The sequence below is a fragment of the Cottoperca gobio genome, chromosome 8, assembly GCF_900634415.1.
Source record: "Cottoperca gobio chromosome 8, fCotGob3.1, whole genome shotgun sequence".
In the NCBI taxonomy this organism is placed as follows: Eukaryota; Metazoa; Chordata; class Actinopteri; order Perciformes; family Bovichtidae; genus Cottoperca; species Cottoperca gobio.
In genome coordinates, this window is record NC_041362.1 from 11,137,161 (window position 1) to 11,157,191 (window position 20,031).

General features: G+C 40.9%; 1 protein-coding gene and 1 long non-coding RNA gene across 2 annotated transcripts in view; both read right to left on the bottom strand.

Annotated features, from left to right (window-relative positions):
* fam20ca (FAM20C golgi associated secretory pathway kinase a) overlaps window positions 1-7,498 on the bottom strand; it is a 40,014-nt gene extending 32,516 nt beyond the window's left edge. Inside the window, exons 1-3 of the mRNA XM_029438041.1 lie at window positions 6,008-7,498; window positions 5,118-5,305; window positions 913-991 (exon numbers count right to left, since the gene is read on the bottom strand). Of these exons, the coding sequence (XP_029293901.1) occupies window positions 913-991; window positions 5,118-5,305; window positions 6,008-6,561 (821 nt within the window). The 5' untranslated portion in view covers window positions 6,562-7,498. The remainder of the gene's footprint in view (window positions 1-912; window positions 992-5,117; window positions 5,306-6,007) is intronic.
* Window positions 7,499-9,091: 1,593 nt separating this feature from the next.
* Window positions 9,092-20,031, bottom strand: part of LOC115012449 (uncharacterized) — a 130,324-nt gene continuing 119,384 nt past the window's right edge. The window contains exon 5 of the long non-coding RNA XR_003832684.1: window positions 9,092-9,521. This is a non-coding gene — a long non-coding RNA (uncharacterized LOC115012449). The remainder of the gene's footprint in view (window positions 9,522-20,031) is intronic.

Here is a 20,031-nt window from a genome sequence, read left to right on the forward strand (position 1 = left end):
AAGGGATACGACCACCACACATTAGGTGAATAAACTTTGCAAACCTCTCAATAAATCACACCCTGACAGTGAAGAGATATTCAGCAGCATCATTCATTTTCAAGCCGATGTTGAACTCAAAGGACTAAACTCCTTATTCCTCCCACCAGCGTGGCTGTGGCTGGTATGGTAATGGTCTTGGGCCACTTGAAACAAGCTGTACCTGTGCACGTTATCATGATGTGACACTTAGAGCTCAGACAAGTATCATTCATCAGTTCTGCGAGAAAAACACACACAAACACCCCCTCTGTCTGCCTCCATCTCTACTTCCTAGAATCTCATATTCTCCACTGAGGCTCTCATGTGGAAACTTATTCTGCATTTCATAGCAATCAAACCAGACTCCTGAGCAATTACTTCTGTTTGCAGCCCAGTTGGCCTGGACGCTGTTTATCTACGTCGGCATGGGAATTCATCGGGCAAAACTCAGACAGCTGAGAGGGCGGGTATTTCTTTTTCATGTGCCATGCGCCTTTGCTAGCATATATGCCTCCCTAAAGACGCCTCGACGATGGCTCAATGCTCATTTTAATTAACACATGTTGATGTTAATTAAAAAGCAGACAGAAAAAGATCACACAGAGGGGAGAGCTGTGTACCAAAACGCACCGAGAGATGCAGCGGCAGTGCTTGGCCTGTGCTTCAGATGAGATTTTCTGTAGCCCTCTTGAAAGGTATGCATTACAAGTGGGCGCATCAAACAGATTTTTGATGCAAGTTATTTTTAAGGGGAAAATGCAGATTTGCTCAAATCTATAAAATGTGTTCAAAGCAGAGAAAGTTATGTTAGATTGGTACTAACAATATCTGCAATACCCAGATTAAGTGGTGTAGTGTATTATGCATGTGTGGTCTATCTGTGCTACTTACTTCATGGGCTTGAACAGCGCTTGTCCATAATTCTGGAAAGTCATGATCAACTTCAGCTGGGTGCCTCCTGATTTCATGGCTGAGAGGAAAAACAATCAAGATGTTAGATGAATATTTGTAGCATAAACACACACAGACACACACACACACTCATATAAACATAAACACACAGAATTGTGCCCGCACAAATGCACAGCTGTTTTGTTATTTGCCAATTTGGAGGATGCAATTTGGCATGGCTGCACAATAGAGCGATCACATCTGCTGACCAATTTGCCAAACACTGTACAATCAAAGTGCGATTGTGGAAGTTAGGAGCTGGGTGTGACTGAGAGACAGAGTGGCGTGAAAAGCATCTGCTGACAACTACAGCTAGTTCTGGGTTTGATGGAGGGATGGAACTGGAAATGGACAGTTTGAGTGTAACAGAGCGACTCGGTCTTCAGAATAACATGTGTCGCCTTGAGAAAGACACAAAACGCACAGTGATTGAGTGAAAGAAGTCCTGCAAATACATCAAGAGATTACAGAGCTTTCGCAGATCCACCAGCGCAGCTTCAAGTAGCAGTTGTAAGGTTTCATTCTGCAAAACATCTTTTGCTCTGATTGCTTTTTCTGTGAAAGGAACTCTCTACCGGATCACAAGACATTTGCTACAAACTTCACATCTTTTAAGAGAGCTACCAAATCCTGGTTAATTCAGCAACACACCCGTAGTCATGTTTAGTTTGTAAATGTAATGTTTTTACTGTGTGCTTCATTGTATCTTGCATCAAATAAAAGTAAATAAATAAATAAGTCCACTGAAGTCCACTGAAACTACAGTTAAGCAGCGTATTAATATAGTGCAGTTACATTTGGAACATGCATTTGTATCACAACTCGGAGGAATCTTCATTTCCTGAATCAAATCAAAAATGAACTGTATGTTTCCATCCATGTGTGTTTATGTGCAGACCTGATTCTGACCAGATGTTTCTCTCTCTACACATTGTCAGGATTTCCTTGTGCACATTGAACCACTTCTCCTCTCACTCCCACCAAGCTGACCTCCTGTGCCCCGGGAGAGGAGCACATGTCTCTGACGATCAGTCATGTCCACGGTGTCTCCCAGAGGCTGATGGAGACTCACTGTGAGCTTCCTGCCTGCCTCCGACTCAAACAAAGGGACCGCCAGGCCTGTCTTAATGCCTTGTGTTTCTGTCATAATGGACAGGCTTTCGGGGGATTTGCCCATTTATTATAGCGCATTAACTTGAGCATATTACACAACACAGTGCTTCTGCCTAACCCCAAAATCAACATAAGCCTTCTGTAGTGGACCCACTTACTGAATGGCTTGCTGGCTTAGTAGCTGACTGCACTCTACCCCCTACATAGAACTGTCTTTTGTGTTTATTGACTTTCTTGGTGTTTCTATCAGATTGTTATTCTTCCTCTTCCTCGTTCCTCGTATAAGTCATCCTTTTACTCCCATTCTCTCAGTTATGCTCCGCCTGTCTCCCTTTGCTTAACTCACCGCTGGCAAGCTTCCCCATTTACCGTAGCTTTTGTTTTTCACATCCACTGTTGCGCAAAGTACAAACTACGTAACATCAGGTCTTCCTCTTCTTCGAGACAGAGGATGGATATTTAGTGAAATTAAATACATTGAGAACATTAGGCCTACACATGTGCAAGACTTGCTGCAGCCAGGTCAAGTGATAAGTGCCCCCCAGAGTAACGTTTGAACTTGGTACAGCTGTATAGCAAAAGCCTAAAACCGTTGAGAGATTGCAAACGACCGGACTATGTTTGGAAGCTGTGACCTTGAACCCATAAGCCACAATCCGTAAGGAGCTGACCTCAATTCTCTGCTCTGTGCTGGACATTTACAAAATGTAGCTTCTAATTGAAAACTACAAAAGGTAATCCCCTATGGAAAAAACCCGGCAAAGCTCGACTGATTGTTCCTCTGGATCGTGTCTGCGCTGACATGCAATCAAACAGGACTTGTTCAACAGTAAACTCACACATTATTTTGATTCTCCTAAAGGCCATCTGTCTCAGCGCACGAATGTATGTGCCGATGATCTAACCATCCATCTCTTGTTCCGTTTCTCCAAGCGTGCACAAATGAATCGATGTCTTTCCTAAACCTTCATGTTCTCTAGTCTTTCACAAAGCTCCAGGCCTCGCCCACCACCATCAGATTCCCCTGAATCCTGTACAGTGATGATAAATCCCCCCCCTGCTCTCACCTGTGCCACCTCACGGCACTGTGCCTGTGATCTATGAGTCCAGCTGAAGAATGAACAAAAGGCCGCAGAGAGAGAACAGAGGAGGGAGGTACAGAAACTGCTGAACTGGGGAACTTTCAAACGCCGTCTCTGTTTTGTAATTGTAGTGAAACAGATATGTGGTAAGTGTGTGTGCACCAATTACGGGGCACAAAAGCTGTAATGCATGTTACCAGACAGAAAAGGCACTGGGTTTTCTTTTCAGAAGAGAGACAGTGTTTTGTAGGTGTGTCTGGGCGCAGATTGATGGTTTATATATCATAAACAGAGGGGAACAAAAACACACACACTACTAAGTGCAAGCTGAGATGTGTAGCATGAATGATGAATGATTGTGAGCTGCCTGTCAGGGAATCATAAAAATGAGACAGTGGAGGCAGCGTCAATAAGAAATACAATAACACTGATACACAAAGAGATAGAGATAACAACATGCACCACTGGAGGACATTTTGGTATTCACTGTCCAGTTGCTTCGGAGCCACTATAGCAACAATGATAAGCTATGTTCACAACATCAGACAACATCTCTTTCACAGAGGATATTTGGCCAAGATGGTATCAGTATAATAACTAAAAAAAACAAACATTTATAGTGTATTATTTACAGTAAAAACTGGAGAAAAATACAGATTTCATAGCAGACCTGTATCTTATGAAGAAAAACTGACAGTGGCCAAATAATTTGCAGAAATAACTTATTTTTAATGGAACCTTTGCACATATTTTTACTTTTCTCACTTTTTGTCAGAACAGAATTTCTCAAAGCTTGATTTGATGCTCAGGTTCACTTACTTTTACATAGAATTTACACCTATTAATCATCCGGTTCCAAATGAAAGACACTATTTTGTAATGAAAGTAATGTTTAGACATTCAGACATTAAGTTTGCCTGAAAACGTTTGGTAGCTATGGGAAGTTTGTTTGGCATGTGTGATCCTTCTTTTCTAAAGTTGTGACGCATCCTTACTTTCACAGGACACACGGCATGTTCCTATTCAAAGGTTGGTCAGGTGAGATGAGTTGCTGATGGAGATTTGTATATATATAGTCATTAAGCAGCAGTAACACAACGTGCTGTTCGAAGCACACACACACACACACACACACACACACACACACACACACACACACACACACATTATTTGATAAACAAGGATTGTTAGAATCTATAGTATGCTCCCAGGAGAAAAGGCAGCTGAACACAGATTTATAAAGTTGCACACACAGGCAGAAATGCAGATAAAAGGGCCAGATGTGTGTGATTGTAGCCTCCCTCTCACACACATGCACACTGTATACACAGGAAGTCAGGTGCACACACCTCACTCTAGGTTTTCTTATTTTTAGATTTTTTAAATCATGGGCGTGGAGTTGCAACGAGGACTATTAAGGTTTATGTTGTTTCTATCGATATGTGTATGTTTTGTTTTTAGTAAAGCTTTTAAGTGCTTTTTCTTTCATGACACTCTTTTGAGCTGTTGTTCTTTTAAATTCCTAATAAAAATCTAATCAACCAGTTTGGGTTTCTGATGGCTGATACAGCTCCCCAGACTTAATTCAGGTTTATTTTTGTAATATGAATACTTTTTATTGTATTCAACCAACATCATTTTACTCGTGCCAGGCTGGAAAAGCCTCTGGAGATGCATTATATTGTAGGATAGTAACATTTCCATTGAGACAGATATTACTGTAATGAAAATATATGTAGGTACTTCTTCAACACACAGTTCACCTGAATAAAAATGAAAGGAAAATAACATTTCGTTGGCAGACTCTTCTCAAGTTTTAGTGACAAGGAACCAACCTCAGAGCCAATACTTGATAGATAACTATGGATATGGATAAATCTTGGCCCAATTTCTTCTGTCTAGACACATACAAACACACCTGGGTAACACAGCTCTCCATGAGTGACTCACCCACGCTGGTGATCCTCTGTGTGACGAGGTCCTTCAGTAGGGCGTCCAGCACCAGACTGTGTCTGGAGTAAAGCTCGTAGCGGTTGATACCGATGTGGAAACGTAACCAGTTGGGGTAAGATTCTGCTGTCACTTCTCCCGTTGGAGAGAACTCCTCCTCCTCCTCCTCGTTCCCCGCCTCATTGTTCCTGAAAAACAGGGAGTGGAGAGGAGGTTTAACAAAAAGTTGTGGTGCAAGCAGATTCCTGCAGATTATTTTAAGCTATGTAATTGGTGGTTGCGGTATTTATTGCAATACTGTATCAGACTAATTGATGCTGCATGAATTGGCACAGAGCATTTCATTGTAGTAACACATGGATTTCTTTACTATTTTGAGGTTAAAATGCAGTTTTATTGACTGGTATATATTAAAAAAATCCAGCAGGTTGGTTACTCATAAATTGTGTGCATTAAAGGGTAAGATGGCATGAGAATAAGATAGATGGGTGGATGCAGCAGATGCATGAGTGGACATTATAGTGGAGGCAGAGAAAACTGACTAGATTGAACAACCTGTCCGCTGGTTAATTTGATGATATTTAAACAGACAGACAGACAAACAGACAGACAGATGTCTCATGATTTGTAGGCCTGCATGGACATTATGCAAATTGGGTAAAAATAGGACAAACATTACACAGCAAGCCAGTGAATTAAATGATGAATTAAACTACTTCAATGTAGATATCATATTACTTATATTTCTTTATGAAGCAAACACGTAGCCTAACACCACCCGCTTTTGTTCCCTATACTTGCATCCCATCAACAGTCAGATATGTTTAAAGCAGTTTGTTCACTGTCCCACTTGTAACCCTTTAACTTAAAACACATTCCTGTCAGCTTACCATCCTTGGTTTCCTGTTGCTCTCGGGTAAAACCTGATGTCAGTGTTGACGTTAAACAAAGAGTCATCGTTCGTGAGCGAAGGAAGGTCAACCTTGTATAAAGGATGATCAAATAGAACGGACAGTCGCGATACACCATGGGCAGGGACGGTCCGACCCCCGCTCGCGTCTCCGATGAGCGGCTTGTGGTCCTTCGTCTTCCCCGCCGACGGTTCCATCCTCCTGTAGGACTCCGTTTTGTCCCCGGCGGCTGCAGTGATCTTTTCCAGGGAATGCGACGTGAGGTTGGAGCTCGGCTCGTTGCTGAAATCTTGCAGAATTCTTAGCGTGTGCTTGTTAGGCCAGCCCGCTTCAGCCACCGACCTGGCGCGCTGCTTCCCCCAGCCCTGAGACTCCCCGCCCGGGTGGTGAGCGCACTGACAGCCGCCGTCCCCGCTGTCCGCTGCCCGCTTCTCTAGTTTCGGTAACAAGTCAATCATGATGTGCATAGTGCATGCTACCAAAAACACCATGAGAATAAACACTCTGAATTTACGAAACAATATCATCTTCATATGTATTTTTTTTCTTTACGCAGAGTAAGCTTTAAGCGCAGCGCACCTTACAGGCAGCGACATTGATGTCCAACACTGTTATACGATGACAAAGCAGCGATGTGGGCTTGAAGATGTACTGTAATAATTGCACACATAATGCGTGTCAGCCTATGTTGACAACTCCATGATGTGCTTTATTTTTTTTTTAACAATAGTCCAAATTCTTCATTCCCAGTCAGACAGGTGGACTGACCGACACATTGTGAGCTCTGAACACTTCACTGGCAGCGACTCAAGAAGTGATCTTCATTCATTGCCTTGTTGAGCAGGATACAGAGTCAGGAGGACGGACCACTAAATAAATCGCTAAGAAGAGGTACCAGGAAGGAGGAGAGAGGGAGGTGGGGGTGGGGTGTGGTGGGGGGTCCTGTTAAAAACAGCGATATTCTTCCTAAAATCTGCTTCCTTGTATTTCTACCAGCACGGAGTGAGCTGTCAAATGTGTGATAACTGAAAAAAAAAAAAAAGTAACAGGAGAGATTGATATAGTCCACAAAAACACAGCCTTTCTTGTATTAAAGATAATTTAAAAAAAAAAAAGAAAGTGAAAATTCCATTAAAATAACAGGTGATCCGCTGCGATCCTTGGATGCTGTCCCGCTCCAGCAAGCCTCGTTGAAGTCAAATCAGAGACTGGCTGGCAGGTGCAGGGATCCTGCTTGTCATTTGTACCCCCCTTTACACCGCCTTGTCTTCCTTCCAAGTGTTCATCCAGGGTGGGTGTGTTAAATAATATGATCGGAGCCCTCTGAGCCCAGCCTCGGTGGCGTCATGAGGAAGAGGTTGGCTGCGTCTGCACAGACAAGTCCTACTGTAGCACTAGTGACATGAAAGGCGAGCTTCAGTGAGGAAAAGCTGTAGACTGAAACCCTTTGAGGCTGCAACACCCCTGTACGCAGCCAGAGGGCGTTGGCACAACCTGAAACACAATGATGGCTATGTAATGTGTGATCTGAAGGACAATGTGTGTGAATACCTACTGTACGCCATTATTCAAAGTGCTGAAAAAGCCACAGCTTTATCCTGAAAAGGGCTGATGGGTACATGAGCCAAGTGGTCACCGGCAAAACCAAGAATCATTGAAGTACAGTTGACAAATACGGACACAAATTCTGTTTCTTGAGACTAAATCAAACATTCTGGCCACACAGACACACCGTTCCGAGACACCAACTTAATTTGATAAACGATTGTTAGAATCTATATTAAGCCGAGAGGAAGTGGATTTATCGCAGAATTGAGAAAGTGTGCACTTGTGGCATCTACAGGGACAGTCCCCTTGGAGCAACTCAAGGTGCCTTGCTCAGAGGCACAATGGAGGCAGCCCTGGTATGGAACTCACAACCTTACGGTGTTCTATTTTGGAAGCCTAACACCGTATGCTTACTTTGTGAGCCTTGATCATTTGTTTACCTAAATGCATCTTATTTGCATTAGAAAAGAGTCTCTCTCTCTCTCTCTCCTCTCTCTCTATCTCTCTCTCTCTCTCTCTCTCTCTCTCTCTCTCTCTCTCTCTCTCTCTCTCTCTCTCTCTCTCTCTCTCTCTCTCATTTATCACATGGATGCATCTTCCATGGATGTTTTGCAGTCAAAACACACATGCCTGCCTTCTCAGAGACTTTTTATTTCTATGTGCTGATAAAGTGAAACACATCTTTCATTTACTGTAAACTGCATGGGGACAAAACACTGAGAGCAATTACTGCAGCCGGCACTTATAGATGGGGCTGGACTAGATTTCTCTGAGACTTCGTAGGATTGAATGAATAACATTTTAAGTGCCATGGAGATCATTCCAACAGCTGATTGCAGGCCTTTTGACTTCCAGACAAAATATACAAACACACTCTGACAATCTAACCATTTTGACAAATAGCAGATGGGGTATACAACGTTAGACGGGAAACTTAGAAATGTCTTCGGCTCAGCGGAATCACAAAGTAATAAAATGAACAAATGATACATATTCTTTTGGCTTGTGTGTGTGTGGCTTACTAAGTGAGCCCGATTGGAAGAGCTTCACTTGGCTTCTGCCCTTCCTCCCAGAGGCATTGAGTTGGAGTTCATGCCACTGCCAGATTTGTGCATGTAAATAAAACAGGATCTTAAAAGCTTACAAGCAAACAAATTGTTGTCCCAAAGGCGAGCCTGCTGTCCCAATTCATCTTGCGCTCCAAACTAAAACAAATTGGCACGCGCAAACACGTCGGAATCCACTGAAACTAAAAGGCATTTCATGAATTATATAATTTGCTCCGGTTCAAAGTGTAAAAAATAAAAGGTTAACCACATATGAGGGATTTGGTACAGTTTATTGATGGGAGCAGTCTGAGCCTATAAGCATGCACAGAAGATGTCCAGACATACAGTATATCAGCCGATGAAGCACATTTGGTTCTCTCCTCTCCAAACCAGTGATCTTTTTCTCCACAGTCCAGAAATTAATGTTTAAAAAATACTTTTACTGAAAGGAGGTTTTGTTCTCAACAATGTTTGTGCAAACAGTGACAGAGATAACATACCGAAATGAGTTGATTATAAAGAAATTGTATAATTTATGCTCTTGGCAACAAAGCAATTAAAAGCAATTGTGGAAAGGAACATTGAGAGATTCAGATTGCACGCCAATTTCATCTAAATGATAATGGATTTATAATGTCAAGAAGGTAACAAAAAAAAAGAAGTAATATGCATTTAATTTGTCCAGAGGGCCTGAAGAAGGCAACAACATCTATTTTTCTGTGAAATCACGGCATGGAGTTAAAGTCATATAAAAGTTTAAAGTGCTCCAGGATGAGCCGTAACTATTTTGACATTTTATGAAACATCAGGAGAGAAATAGAAATAATAGGTTGGTCTTTTCACATCCAGGGAGAATAAGTGAGGCCACTCTGTATGGGCTCTTATGAAGCCACAACCTGCAGCAAAGAATAAACCTTTTAGTTTTGTCTTTGATGTATGTTTTGTCTAATGATTTTTACATGAAAAATAAAAAATATCAACATTCAGGTATAGCATACATACACAAAAAACTCACCATCGCATCTGAGCCATTGTGACATTAGTCTACACAGGTACACAAATAAGCTTTGCAGATACATTGATTTAAAATAAGACAGTTTAGAAAATGTGAATTGTTTTGATAAAAATTAGCTTATTATTTAATTAGTGTTTCACATGTTCTGTTTTGTTGTTAATAATAATGAAAGTCTTTTTTTTAGATCTCAACTCAAGTAAATGATATGGCAATAGTTCTTTAAAATCACACACACCATATTTCTTGGTTTCAGAGCTTCGTTCCCAGGGCAATTTCTCCGACTCAAATTTATTTCCTTTGGTAACCTTTGACCCGAGGAAGAGAAAGTGACTAAAGATGTAGAAGTTCAGCTGCACAGGGACCCAAAGTATTTCTGCATTTCATAGCTGCAGCTGGTCTCATACCATTTTGATTAGCCTTGGGTATTAGAGGATGATTCACCTTGTGTTTAAAATAAGATGGGATGGGAGGAGAGGGAGAAACACATGAAAAAAAAGAAGAAGCAATGCTTGGCCCATTGGAATCCACTGAGGAATATGTGTGTGTCTACCTGTGTGTCTGAATGTTTGACCCCAGGGCTCGTCTGTTCCTCAGGTTGGAAACAGACTTTGTAAAGTTCATGCATGAGCTTCCAGACCTCCCCAATGTCAAAGTAGTCTCCATGAATCAAGGTTATATACTACAAAGTAGACTGATAACTTTAGCACCAGATTAAGTCGAATACATATTTCTGATTTCAATGAATCAAACATTCACAAAATCGTTCTCTGGGGAGAAATAATAAAAAAAAACTATATATACATTTTTATTGCTGCATTCCATAAAAGGCCATAAGCTCAGTCACATCAAGTCCTGTTAGGCAGTTTTATGAGCCTGATGATTTGTTAACAGTTCATTTCAAGATGAGACATAAATGGCTGCACAAATGTCACAAGTGTAGAAGTTATAATTGGAGAATAACGCGAGCGAGTAATAGCAATAAAAATGTTGTTTTGACAAATGGCTTGTCATCGGGCCCCGCTGGTGTGGTAAAATAAAGGAGGGTGTGGCCGAGCGAGTCAGAACTGGTGACAGAGAGGGAGAGAGAAGGAACGAGTGTGAGCGAGGGTGTTGAGTAATGACACATTTATTCACTCGTCTGAGAGAGAGCTCAAAATGGACTTCTTTGGGGACATGTGAGGGACATTGTGTGAAAATGGCCCACTGAAAAAAATGACATGTTTTCCTTCATGTGTCAACCTCTGTCAGAGAAACCGTCTTCGTGTGTGTGTGTGTGGCAAATTAAATGTGTGACTTTAAATTTGACATTATTACATGCTTTCAGTTTCAATTACTGTACAATAATGTCAAACGGAAAGTGTGGAATACATTGATGTTACAGGCCACACTTTAAAAAAAAATGTGTATATGAATGTCAAAATAAAAGCATCACTCTGGCACATGGACTGTATTAGTATTTCATTTGAAACCTGTGCCAATCACAGCACGACACAGAATTAGAATAATGAGACTGCAGAGGTCCCGCGGTGTTGATCTCTTTATCTCAAAGACTCAAAGAGTAAATTTGAGCTCGGGGATTTTAAATCAGGGGGTGGTAGGGTGTGACCTTGGAAGTTAAGGCACAGAGGGGATGGTTGTATGTGCTTTGTGTGATTTGGTGTGCATGAATGGACTATTCCTAAAAGAGACATGACAAGTGCAACAGCAGCTGCGGGCCCATCTATCTTCAGAGTGCTCAGGTGGTGAACTCATGTCCGTCCATCAAATGCTGACAAAGTAGTTGACACCTTGTTGTCACTCAAGGTCCCACTTCACACCACTATCAAGGCCAGATGATAGATGTCTGCCTCTTCCTTTTACTCTGAGGTGACTATCAATATCAAATGAGCTCAGTTTCCAGGATGATGGATGATGAAAACGTTGTCATTTTACTGTATATGCAAAGACATAAATGCCAGTCACAGTTTTCTATGTGGAGTGGGTTCTCTTTTGTGTCACTCAGTTTCAGTCAGAGGATTAAAATTGCCTGCAGCTGTGAATGTGAGCGTTTATGTCCGTGTGTTAGCCACGCGATAGACTGGTGACTATGTGCTACCTTCTCCAAGGGCATGCTGGGATATGCTCCAATATCTCCCCAAATGGTGGAGAAAAATAAATGATTTAACTTGAAATAAGCGAGCAGCACTCATGTTGACCAACCCTGCTGAGAAGATTGCTTAAGAGCTAAAGATACCAAAAGTGCAACAAAGGGAAACATCTAACTCTTATGGAGTGCTTCCTCACAGAGACTTTAAAAAATATATATTTGGATTCAACATTTCCTTCTGTAAGTACAAGACACTTAACAATATAATGTCATTTGGGCACACACAATACATCGAAATAACAGCCCCTCTTCTCCGTTGTAGCCTCTGTGCGTGATTGATGCCCATGCCTTCAAAATGCCTGAAGGTGTTTTCTCCACTAAGCCACTCAACTTTAAGGACAGCTACACAGGCTACACACCTGAGACAACCATATTGGCTCGTGTGCATGTAGCACCTGGGACACGATATTTTCTCTTGCTAATGTCCCGCTTACCTAAAACAGGCACATTTCTGAGTTTTGAGTCTGAACTGTCATACGCTGTTGAATATATGTTACCCTTTTCCCTGCTGATGTGGATTAGATATTGACTAAAGAGAAGTTGTACAAGAGAAACTGTAAAATGACTGCGTTGCACTGCTTTTCGTGAAATAGCACCTACTGATCTCCCAATAGCTTATTGATTACATGTTGATGAGGTAGTCTCTTGACACTGAAGATCTTGAACTTTTATTGTTGCATCTAATACCTGACTACTTACGAACTAAAGCGCCGTCTTTCCTCTATCAACATTCGATGAAAACGCTGGAAGAGGAGCAGAATAATGGGCTGTGAATCGAGAGACAAGCCTGCATCAATCTATCCAGCTGTGTGTCAAGGGGTCCGATTGTACCTTCTCTAGTTCTTCACATCTATATGTTTTAGTTGGTGTGTGTGTGTGTGTGTGTGTGTGTGTGTGTGTGTGTGTGTGTGTGTGTGTGTGTGTGTGTGTGTGTGCACACGCTTGTATGTGTGTGGCAGTGGTACCGTACAACATTGGGCTAGTGATTTAGCAGACAACCTGCGCCCTCAATTAAGCAGATTGCAAACAAATATCGAATACAAGGTGAAAACGATATGTTTTTAATTTCCATTTGACTTATTGGTCATTACGCTTATCACAGAAACCGGTTTTAATGACATTGCACTTGAGGACATAGGAGAAAGTGATTTATTGTTGTTGCACCTCCAGCTCCTCATTCGTGATGCATATTGTTAACATAGAAATAACAATTGCTGAGGAACACATTCAGTAGCTTGGAAGGTTAAATAAGCACCTTGTCCAAAGCTATGACTATAATACTCAGCACTGAGAGGGGACAGGTCTGTGACCACTCTGTAGCAGAACAGAGTCTTATATTTCAGCGAGGTTATTGGTAAGCTGGGTTGCAGTGGTAATATGCTGTCATATTAGCTCTCTGGATGTCAGAATGTGATGCCTCAGAGGGAGATCATGGGCTATATCTCCTCCAGCAGGGCTGAAGCTGGAATATTGCTCACCCAAACAAAAATAATGTGCATGAGTGAATAATGATGATAATGTTAGTGAGGTGTCACTTTCAATAATACATGCTTTGGAAATTGCCTTCGGCTTGCCAGACACAAGTCTTAGAATCGCAGTATGCCCTGGTTGTGGATGCTGTGGAAAATAAAATCCAGCACACGGTATAAAATGATGAATTGCTCCCTATGTCCAATAAGCAAATCGATGCTAACTCGATGTCCATTTGGGATAGGGTTAATTAATGGATCAGTGGAGTATACAGAGTGCAGTTCCAGAGATTTTGGGCATTGTCGAATTAAAAGGTCAATGAGGTGATGAGGTAACTGTGCTAGTTACAAGGCACAGGACTAGAGGGACTAAAATACTGCAGCACTTTGTATATTTTACTGGTGTCTCCCATCCTAAGCAGGAAATCCAAAAGAGACTGTCCTCCAAAGAAAAACAACAAAATCAGTCGTTAATCAACTGATTATAATGTAACTCTGGTCCATCATGAGCAAAGGTTTCTATTAACCATGACCAGGATCCAAGTGGTTATTATTGTTACCATGATGATGAAGGTCCCCACCATTGAAATACAGTCACCATTACAGTTTAGGAAAATCCAAACCACATGTACAAATGGGAAACTTTGGACTTTTGAGGGGTAAAAATGGTGAGTGGGTCATCAGAAACATTAGGTTTCATCCTCTGGGGACCATGACCATTCAGTTATTAGCTTTAAACAAACTCGTCATTGTCCAAAGTTGGTCTAATAGTGACCTGAAAGGCTGTCAAACAGATAGATACCTGTTTATACTACTGTATGTTACACACAAAGTCATTTGTAATCTATGCTCCTGTTGGGATAAGATAACCCACAGAGCCAGGTTAGCACGACATGTTGTGGGTCACCAGAAAGCCTGGCTGGTATGATGATGTGGCAATCCTCGCCACTGATTTCATTGTACGTGCGGGGTATGTCTGCAACAGGGCAGCCTCTGGTCCTCACTTCCTCCTCTAGGCTGTGGCTGCATTAACAGGCTGTTTGTTACGCAAGAGTTTGGCATAGCTCTAGTCTTGTTGCTGATCCCTCATGGGCCACATCCTGTTACCACTCTGCTCCCACTCGCTTGTTGACACATAGGTCATTGCAGGGCGTTGGCTTTGCTTCCAAACATTCAGACATAAAAAGACATGGCAGACACACAAATATAAGAAAACACATGCGCACTCACACAGAGCTGAGCTTGTCAAGTGAGCAACAGGCAGACATTTCTCTTCTCATTATAGTGCCAGCGTGTGTGTGTGTGTGTGTGTGTGTGTGTGTGTGTGTGTGTGTGTGTGCGCGATGGCCCCTGCTTGTGGGATATATTGTGTTTGGCCATGACTTTTCATCCTGGAAGCCCATAATTAGACAGCACTGGATGCTGCAGAGGAAGGATGAGGTTAAGGAGTGGGAGCGAGCGGCCTGTTTTCACAAGCACGATGAGACTTAATTACGAGGAGCGACACCCCCGCTGGACCTCGATGACACGTTTCCTGTGATTAGAGAAAATTATTGGTATTGATTGTAAGAGGCAAGTCATGTTTAATTGCATTAGAATAATTGCCTATTTATGTCTGAGGTGAGCTCTGTCTCTGATGATGAGGATGAGGCTGCAGTGTGCCAGGTGTGAAACCTGTTTACGTCACAACATTCTGAAAGTTTTATGCTGCAATAGATTCTTTTCAACGTTTGTGTCAATAATCAACCAGCGTTTTGGCACTATATTGTTTGCTGACATTTCCTGATGCAGATCTACAGATCGACGTTTACAATTTAACAGTTTCTCACTCTGTTTATTGTAAATAATTCCTTGTTCATCCCCATTTTTACAGCTGTCCCGCACACATCCTTGCAACTTCCTCAAGGTTTTCCAATTAGGCTTGAGTTTGACTATAATCCATTTATTTGTGACATTTGGGTCACCTCGGGCTACTGTCGAAAGATATTTGAGGGCTGTGCTGTGCAGTTCTCCCGGCACCATCAGTCCATCGATCTTCCTCACCTTACTATCAAGAAATATAAACAAAATCTTATGCTAACTCGTACAATATGTGTTCTGCTGACTCTGCTGTTGCGCCCAATATTTATCATCCCACGCCTGATCAGTTTTACACTGAACACTTCACTTCATGCCTAATAAAAAGAAAAACAATAGAGGACAGTAGCAGGGAAAACAATAAACAACATCTCCCAAGAGTGCACCAGTAAATAACATTAATGTATAATTCATCAGTAATAATAGAGCAATGCTTTTTGGGAGCACTGCAGTTACAAATGTGGTTCTTCGCACGTGATCTGTGCTGTCAACAACATCTTGTGTCCCTGCATGTTTCACTCTCATTGGGTCCTCGTCTCTCGCTGGTTGTGAACCCGGACAACCTTGATCTACAGCCAGAGACAGTGGCTAAAGTGCAGGCAAGGCCGCGGAAAGTCACCCTGCTCCCAGGTCACCGCGGTTTGGACGCCGACATGGGATCACTGGGTAAACAAGTGGTTTTAGTCGGGGGGCAGCTCAGGGCAGCCGATACAAGGGCGTGTGTTTGGTATGTATGTGCGTGTGCCAAGTAGTGTCAAAAGTTTGTAAGGACCCATTGCATGCTGTCTCTTTGAGCTTTTTTAGAAAATGTTGACTGCTTCACGTCTAAGCTGGAGACGAATGTTTGTGTTGTATGTTCGAATGGAATATTCATTATCGGAGATCTTCAGGCCTATAAGTACTGGGGTTGGGAGGGCTGTTTAAACGCATCTCATCAATATCATTTCTCAGCATTGCCACTGACAGGCATTAGTGCACCGTCAGAAGAAATGACTGTATTAAACTGTCCTTCATGCATATTCATGCTTGTATATCACAATGGTAAGAGACACAAATGAGCTTGGCATCACCAAATTAACATGCAACTCAAACAGACAGACTGATTTTGATATAATCAGCTTAAGTATGACACTGCCAACTTAAGGAATTACTGTATGACGGCTTATTTGCATAATGGATGTCCTCAAAGAAATGTAATCATGTCAGATTATGTCAATCTGTTTGTTTAAACATGATGAAAATCATGACATGTGTCTTGCTTTTAAAGGAAAATTCCACCCCAAGATACACTTATAATGTTACATCAATGTGACAGGAAGTGATGAGTCAAAGTGTTCAGTTTCTAACAAACACAGCGGAGATAGGATTGTCTCTCCTTGTTTTCTTGCTGTGGTGTCGCTGCCTTTGCCAACAGAAAATGAAGTGATGTATCTGGTGTGTATTGTTTGTTTAAGTGACAGATGAGGTAAATTCTTTTCCCATCTCATGTCGCTGGGATTGATTGAAAATGTTATTTCTTTCTGTCACTCATTTTGCAATGACAACATAGTTACACTTATTACATTTGTGTTTTGTTAAAGCTTGTTTTGAATAGACTTTTGCAGAAAGTAAGTGACAAGTAAGTAAATAAAAAGATGGAGAGAAAATGCAAGAAATAAAGCAGAAATATTCATATTTTTCAGTCAGGGGGAAACAATTCTGAGAATTTGAAAATAAAGTTGTAATATTTTCAAAAATTAGTCATAATTGTTAGAAGATTCTTAGAGAACAAAATATTGTAAATGATTACTTTATAGAGGGTTTGCACTGGGTGTGGTATTTCTACAATCCATTTTCCCACGTTTTTGTCTTCTATTCTATTTTTAGCTTTTCAAAAAGATTTTCTGATTTTAAATGCATAATCAGATAAACGGCTCTATTTTCAGCAAACTCTCTCTTGACATTTGTTCTTCTCTATGGTAAATATCAAGGCCTGGCTAATGTTTGCCTTTCTCAAATTGTCAAAATCTCGCATGCCAACTTTTGCTTGGCATTTTGCATATTTACATTAGATTACAGTTTCATAGGAGCACAGCAACAAGTTCAGCAAATGTATACTCTCATCCCGAGCTAATCGAACCATCTGCCCTCAGCATGCTCTGTTGCTGTTGTGTCAATTCTTCATAAATATGGGAATCAGTTAGCTATTTAAAAAGGCAATGAAAACAGATTGTTACCCAGCAACACACACTGTGCTACAGGTGTGCTCTGCTCTGACCCGAAAATAAGTTCAGCTGCTGCACAGTGTTTTCTGTTTCCCCCAGCACCTCCAATTATATTTAAAATAGATAATAAAAAAGAAACAATGCATACATTGTTGTTGACGTGTGTGAATGGATGTAGCCTAAAGGTAACATAATACAAATACATTTTAAAAAATGGGAATTTGTGGAGTTGAACAAATGAGAATAAAGCTTAACTTCTACTTAGTTACTTAGCCACTCAGTAAATAGTAGTGTTGTAGAAATAAATCTAAATCTGGGAGGACGAGGGAGTATTTTGAACACAGTTATTCTTGGTGATCATTCATTGTTACATTGAACATTTTCCAGACATACACAACTGGTAAGCATGTGATCTTCTACAAAAGTTCTGAGTAATCAAACAAGAGAACTCTGTTTCTTCTTAAATGTGCAGAACAAAATAAAAATAATGATACAACCTGTAAACAAACTCTGCTGAAGCTACCTCACTGTTATGGCCACTTAAGTACACAATAATGTTGAAGGAATCGTATGTCCTCTTTTAGCATAAATGTATGTATTACAGCCTTTTGTTCGCGTAACTGTAAAGGTCAAAACATGCTAGCAGAAATGGTTATGAGGCGACAGTGCAGCACCTGCAGCACTATATTATTTTGACATGATATATAGGCTATTCATAATGGATATATTTAATATTTCATACATTGCTGTGTATCATACATATTTCATGTACAAAGTTCACTAATGCAGTATAATGTATATCAAATGAACTTTATTGCTAAAATAAAGGGGGGAAATGCCCTCCACCCACAGCCATCCTTTGTGCTTGCCCTACATGAATGTGGCCCTTTAAAGCCTTTATTCACCAGCACTGTATCCTGTGCTGATGCTCTGCAGTGTCCCTCCCGTTCCTATCGCCTCTAGCACAAAGCTGAGTGAGCTGTACTAATGTTTCTCCAGTGTGCTGGGAGTTAATGTGATGGACTGGACAATGAGTCAGGCTATAACAACAAAAAAAAAGTGTTTATGTCTGCTGTAAGAATAGAAGCAGAGATCTTTAAATGGACTGACCTAATCACAAGAGTATTCCATAACATTTTTGCAGAGTAATGCTTTCTTGATAAAGAAGCACAATACAATGTCAGTAAGTGCTTGGCCTCCTCAGATTCATTTTCTCAGCTCCACTCTACACTTTAACGGTGCTGGAAGGCGCATTAAAATGTGTTTTTCACGTCTTCAATGAGTCTAATTAGCATTTATAGATTCATTGAGGAACTTGATTACAGCTTTTAAAGTCTGCAGCTGGTCATTATGCTAATTCAAGAGCCTTCAGTGTGTATTTATATAACCCTGCCACACAATGGGTGGTGTTTCACGATAGGGGCATTAAAATATGGGTGAACTAAGTGCTCTTTAAGCAAAACTAACTCCCAGAATTCTTTGCTGTGGGACTCAAAAACAACAGGAGCCCCTTGCAGAGCGCAGGTATAGTCAAAGCTAAGGTCAAAACGAAATCATTAACTGTGATGAAGCGGCAGCTGATAACAGAAGTGGCAAAGTTAAACTACAGACACGTAAATGATGAATTGATTAATACATCAGCACAGACAATTCTGTGAATGATGTACAACTCTAAAAAACAAATCTATATTGATAACCCTCAAGGCTCAACACAAGCAGCACAATAACAGCATCTTCAGAAAAGTGAGATGATTAATAAAACAGCTATTGTGTTCGATTGTTTGTTTTATTCTGCCGTACCCCTTCACACCCTTCACTGTGTCCTCTGAACAATTCCTATCCTTTGGTGATGCTGCACATTCATTTTGTTTTTTTGGCCTGCTACAGTAACCTAATATAGACCCTGTACAGCCAGCCAGAGAACAAGGTCGAACACGCGCCATGTATATGTCTTTACCGCAGGCTAATTCATTTAATTCTTAAACAAGATGTGCATGACAGAGAACTAATTGTCTGCGTAAACAAGCTGCATTTTGTTTCCCGGGGTTATTTGGCTGACTTTTTTGTTTTTGTCAGAAGCTGCACATGATTAATAATGCCATTCTAAACCCTCTGTTGAGGGAATTATTGGAAGAGTTGTGAACATGAGTATGAGAGTGGACTGTGTCCCGTGTGTGCATGTGTGTGTGTGTGTGTGTGTGTGTGTGTGTTGGGCTGATCATTCCTATGTTTCCAGGGTCCTTATTGGAAGAGATGGGTATGAACTATCTTAGCACTTTGACTTGCAGAAGAACGAAAGAAATTTAAAATGCAGTTTAAATGATTAATAATACATGCAGCCACTGTGGAGATATACTGTACGTATCATGGAGATATCAATGTGTTATGAAGCAGCAAAGTTTAGTCGACTAATCGTGTAGTCCATTAACAGAAAATGCTGTTTTCAGCTCTCATATTAAACTTAATATCTTTGGGTTTTGGAATGACAAAACAAGGCATTTAAAGGCATCACCTTGGACTTTGAGAAACTGGAAAGAATTTCACTATTTTCTGATATTTTTATAGATCAAACAATGAATTTGTTATTTGGATTAATAATTAAAATAACTGTTAGTTGCAGCCCTTAATGTGAGGGAGTAGTATGATATCAGTAGGCTATAAGTTGTAGGTGATTTAACATATTGACCCTGGGAAACATTCATTGAACATTTAATA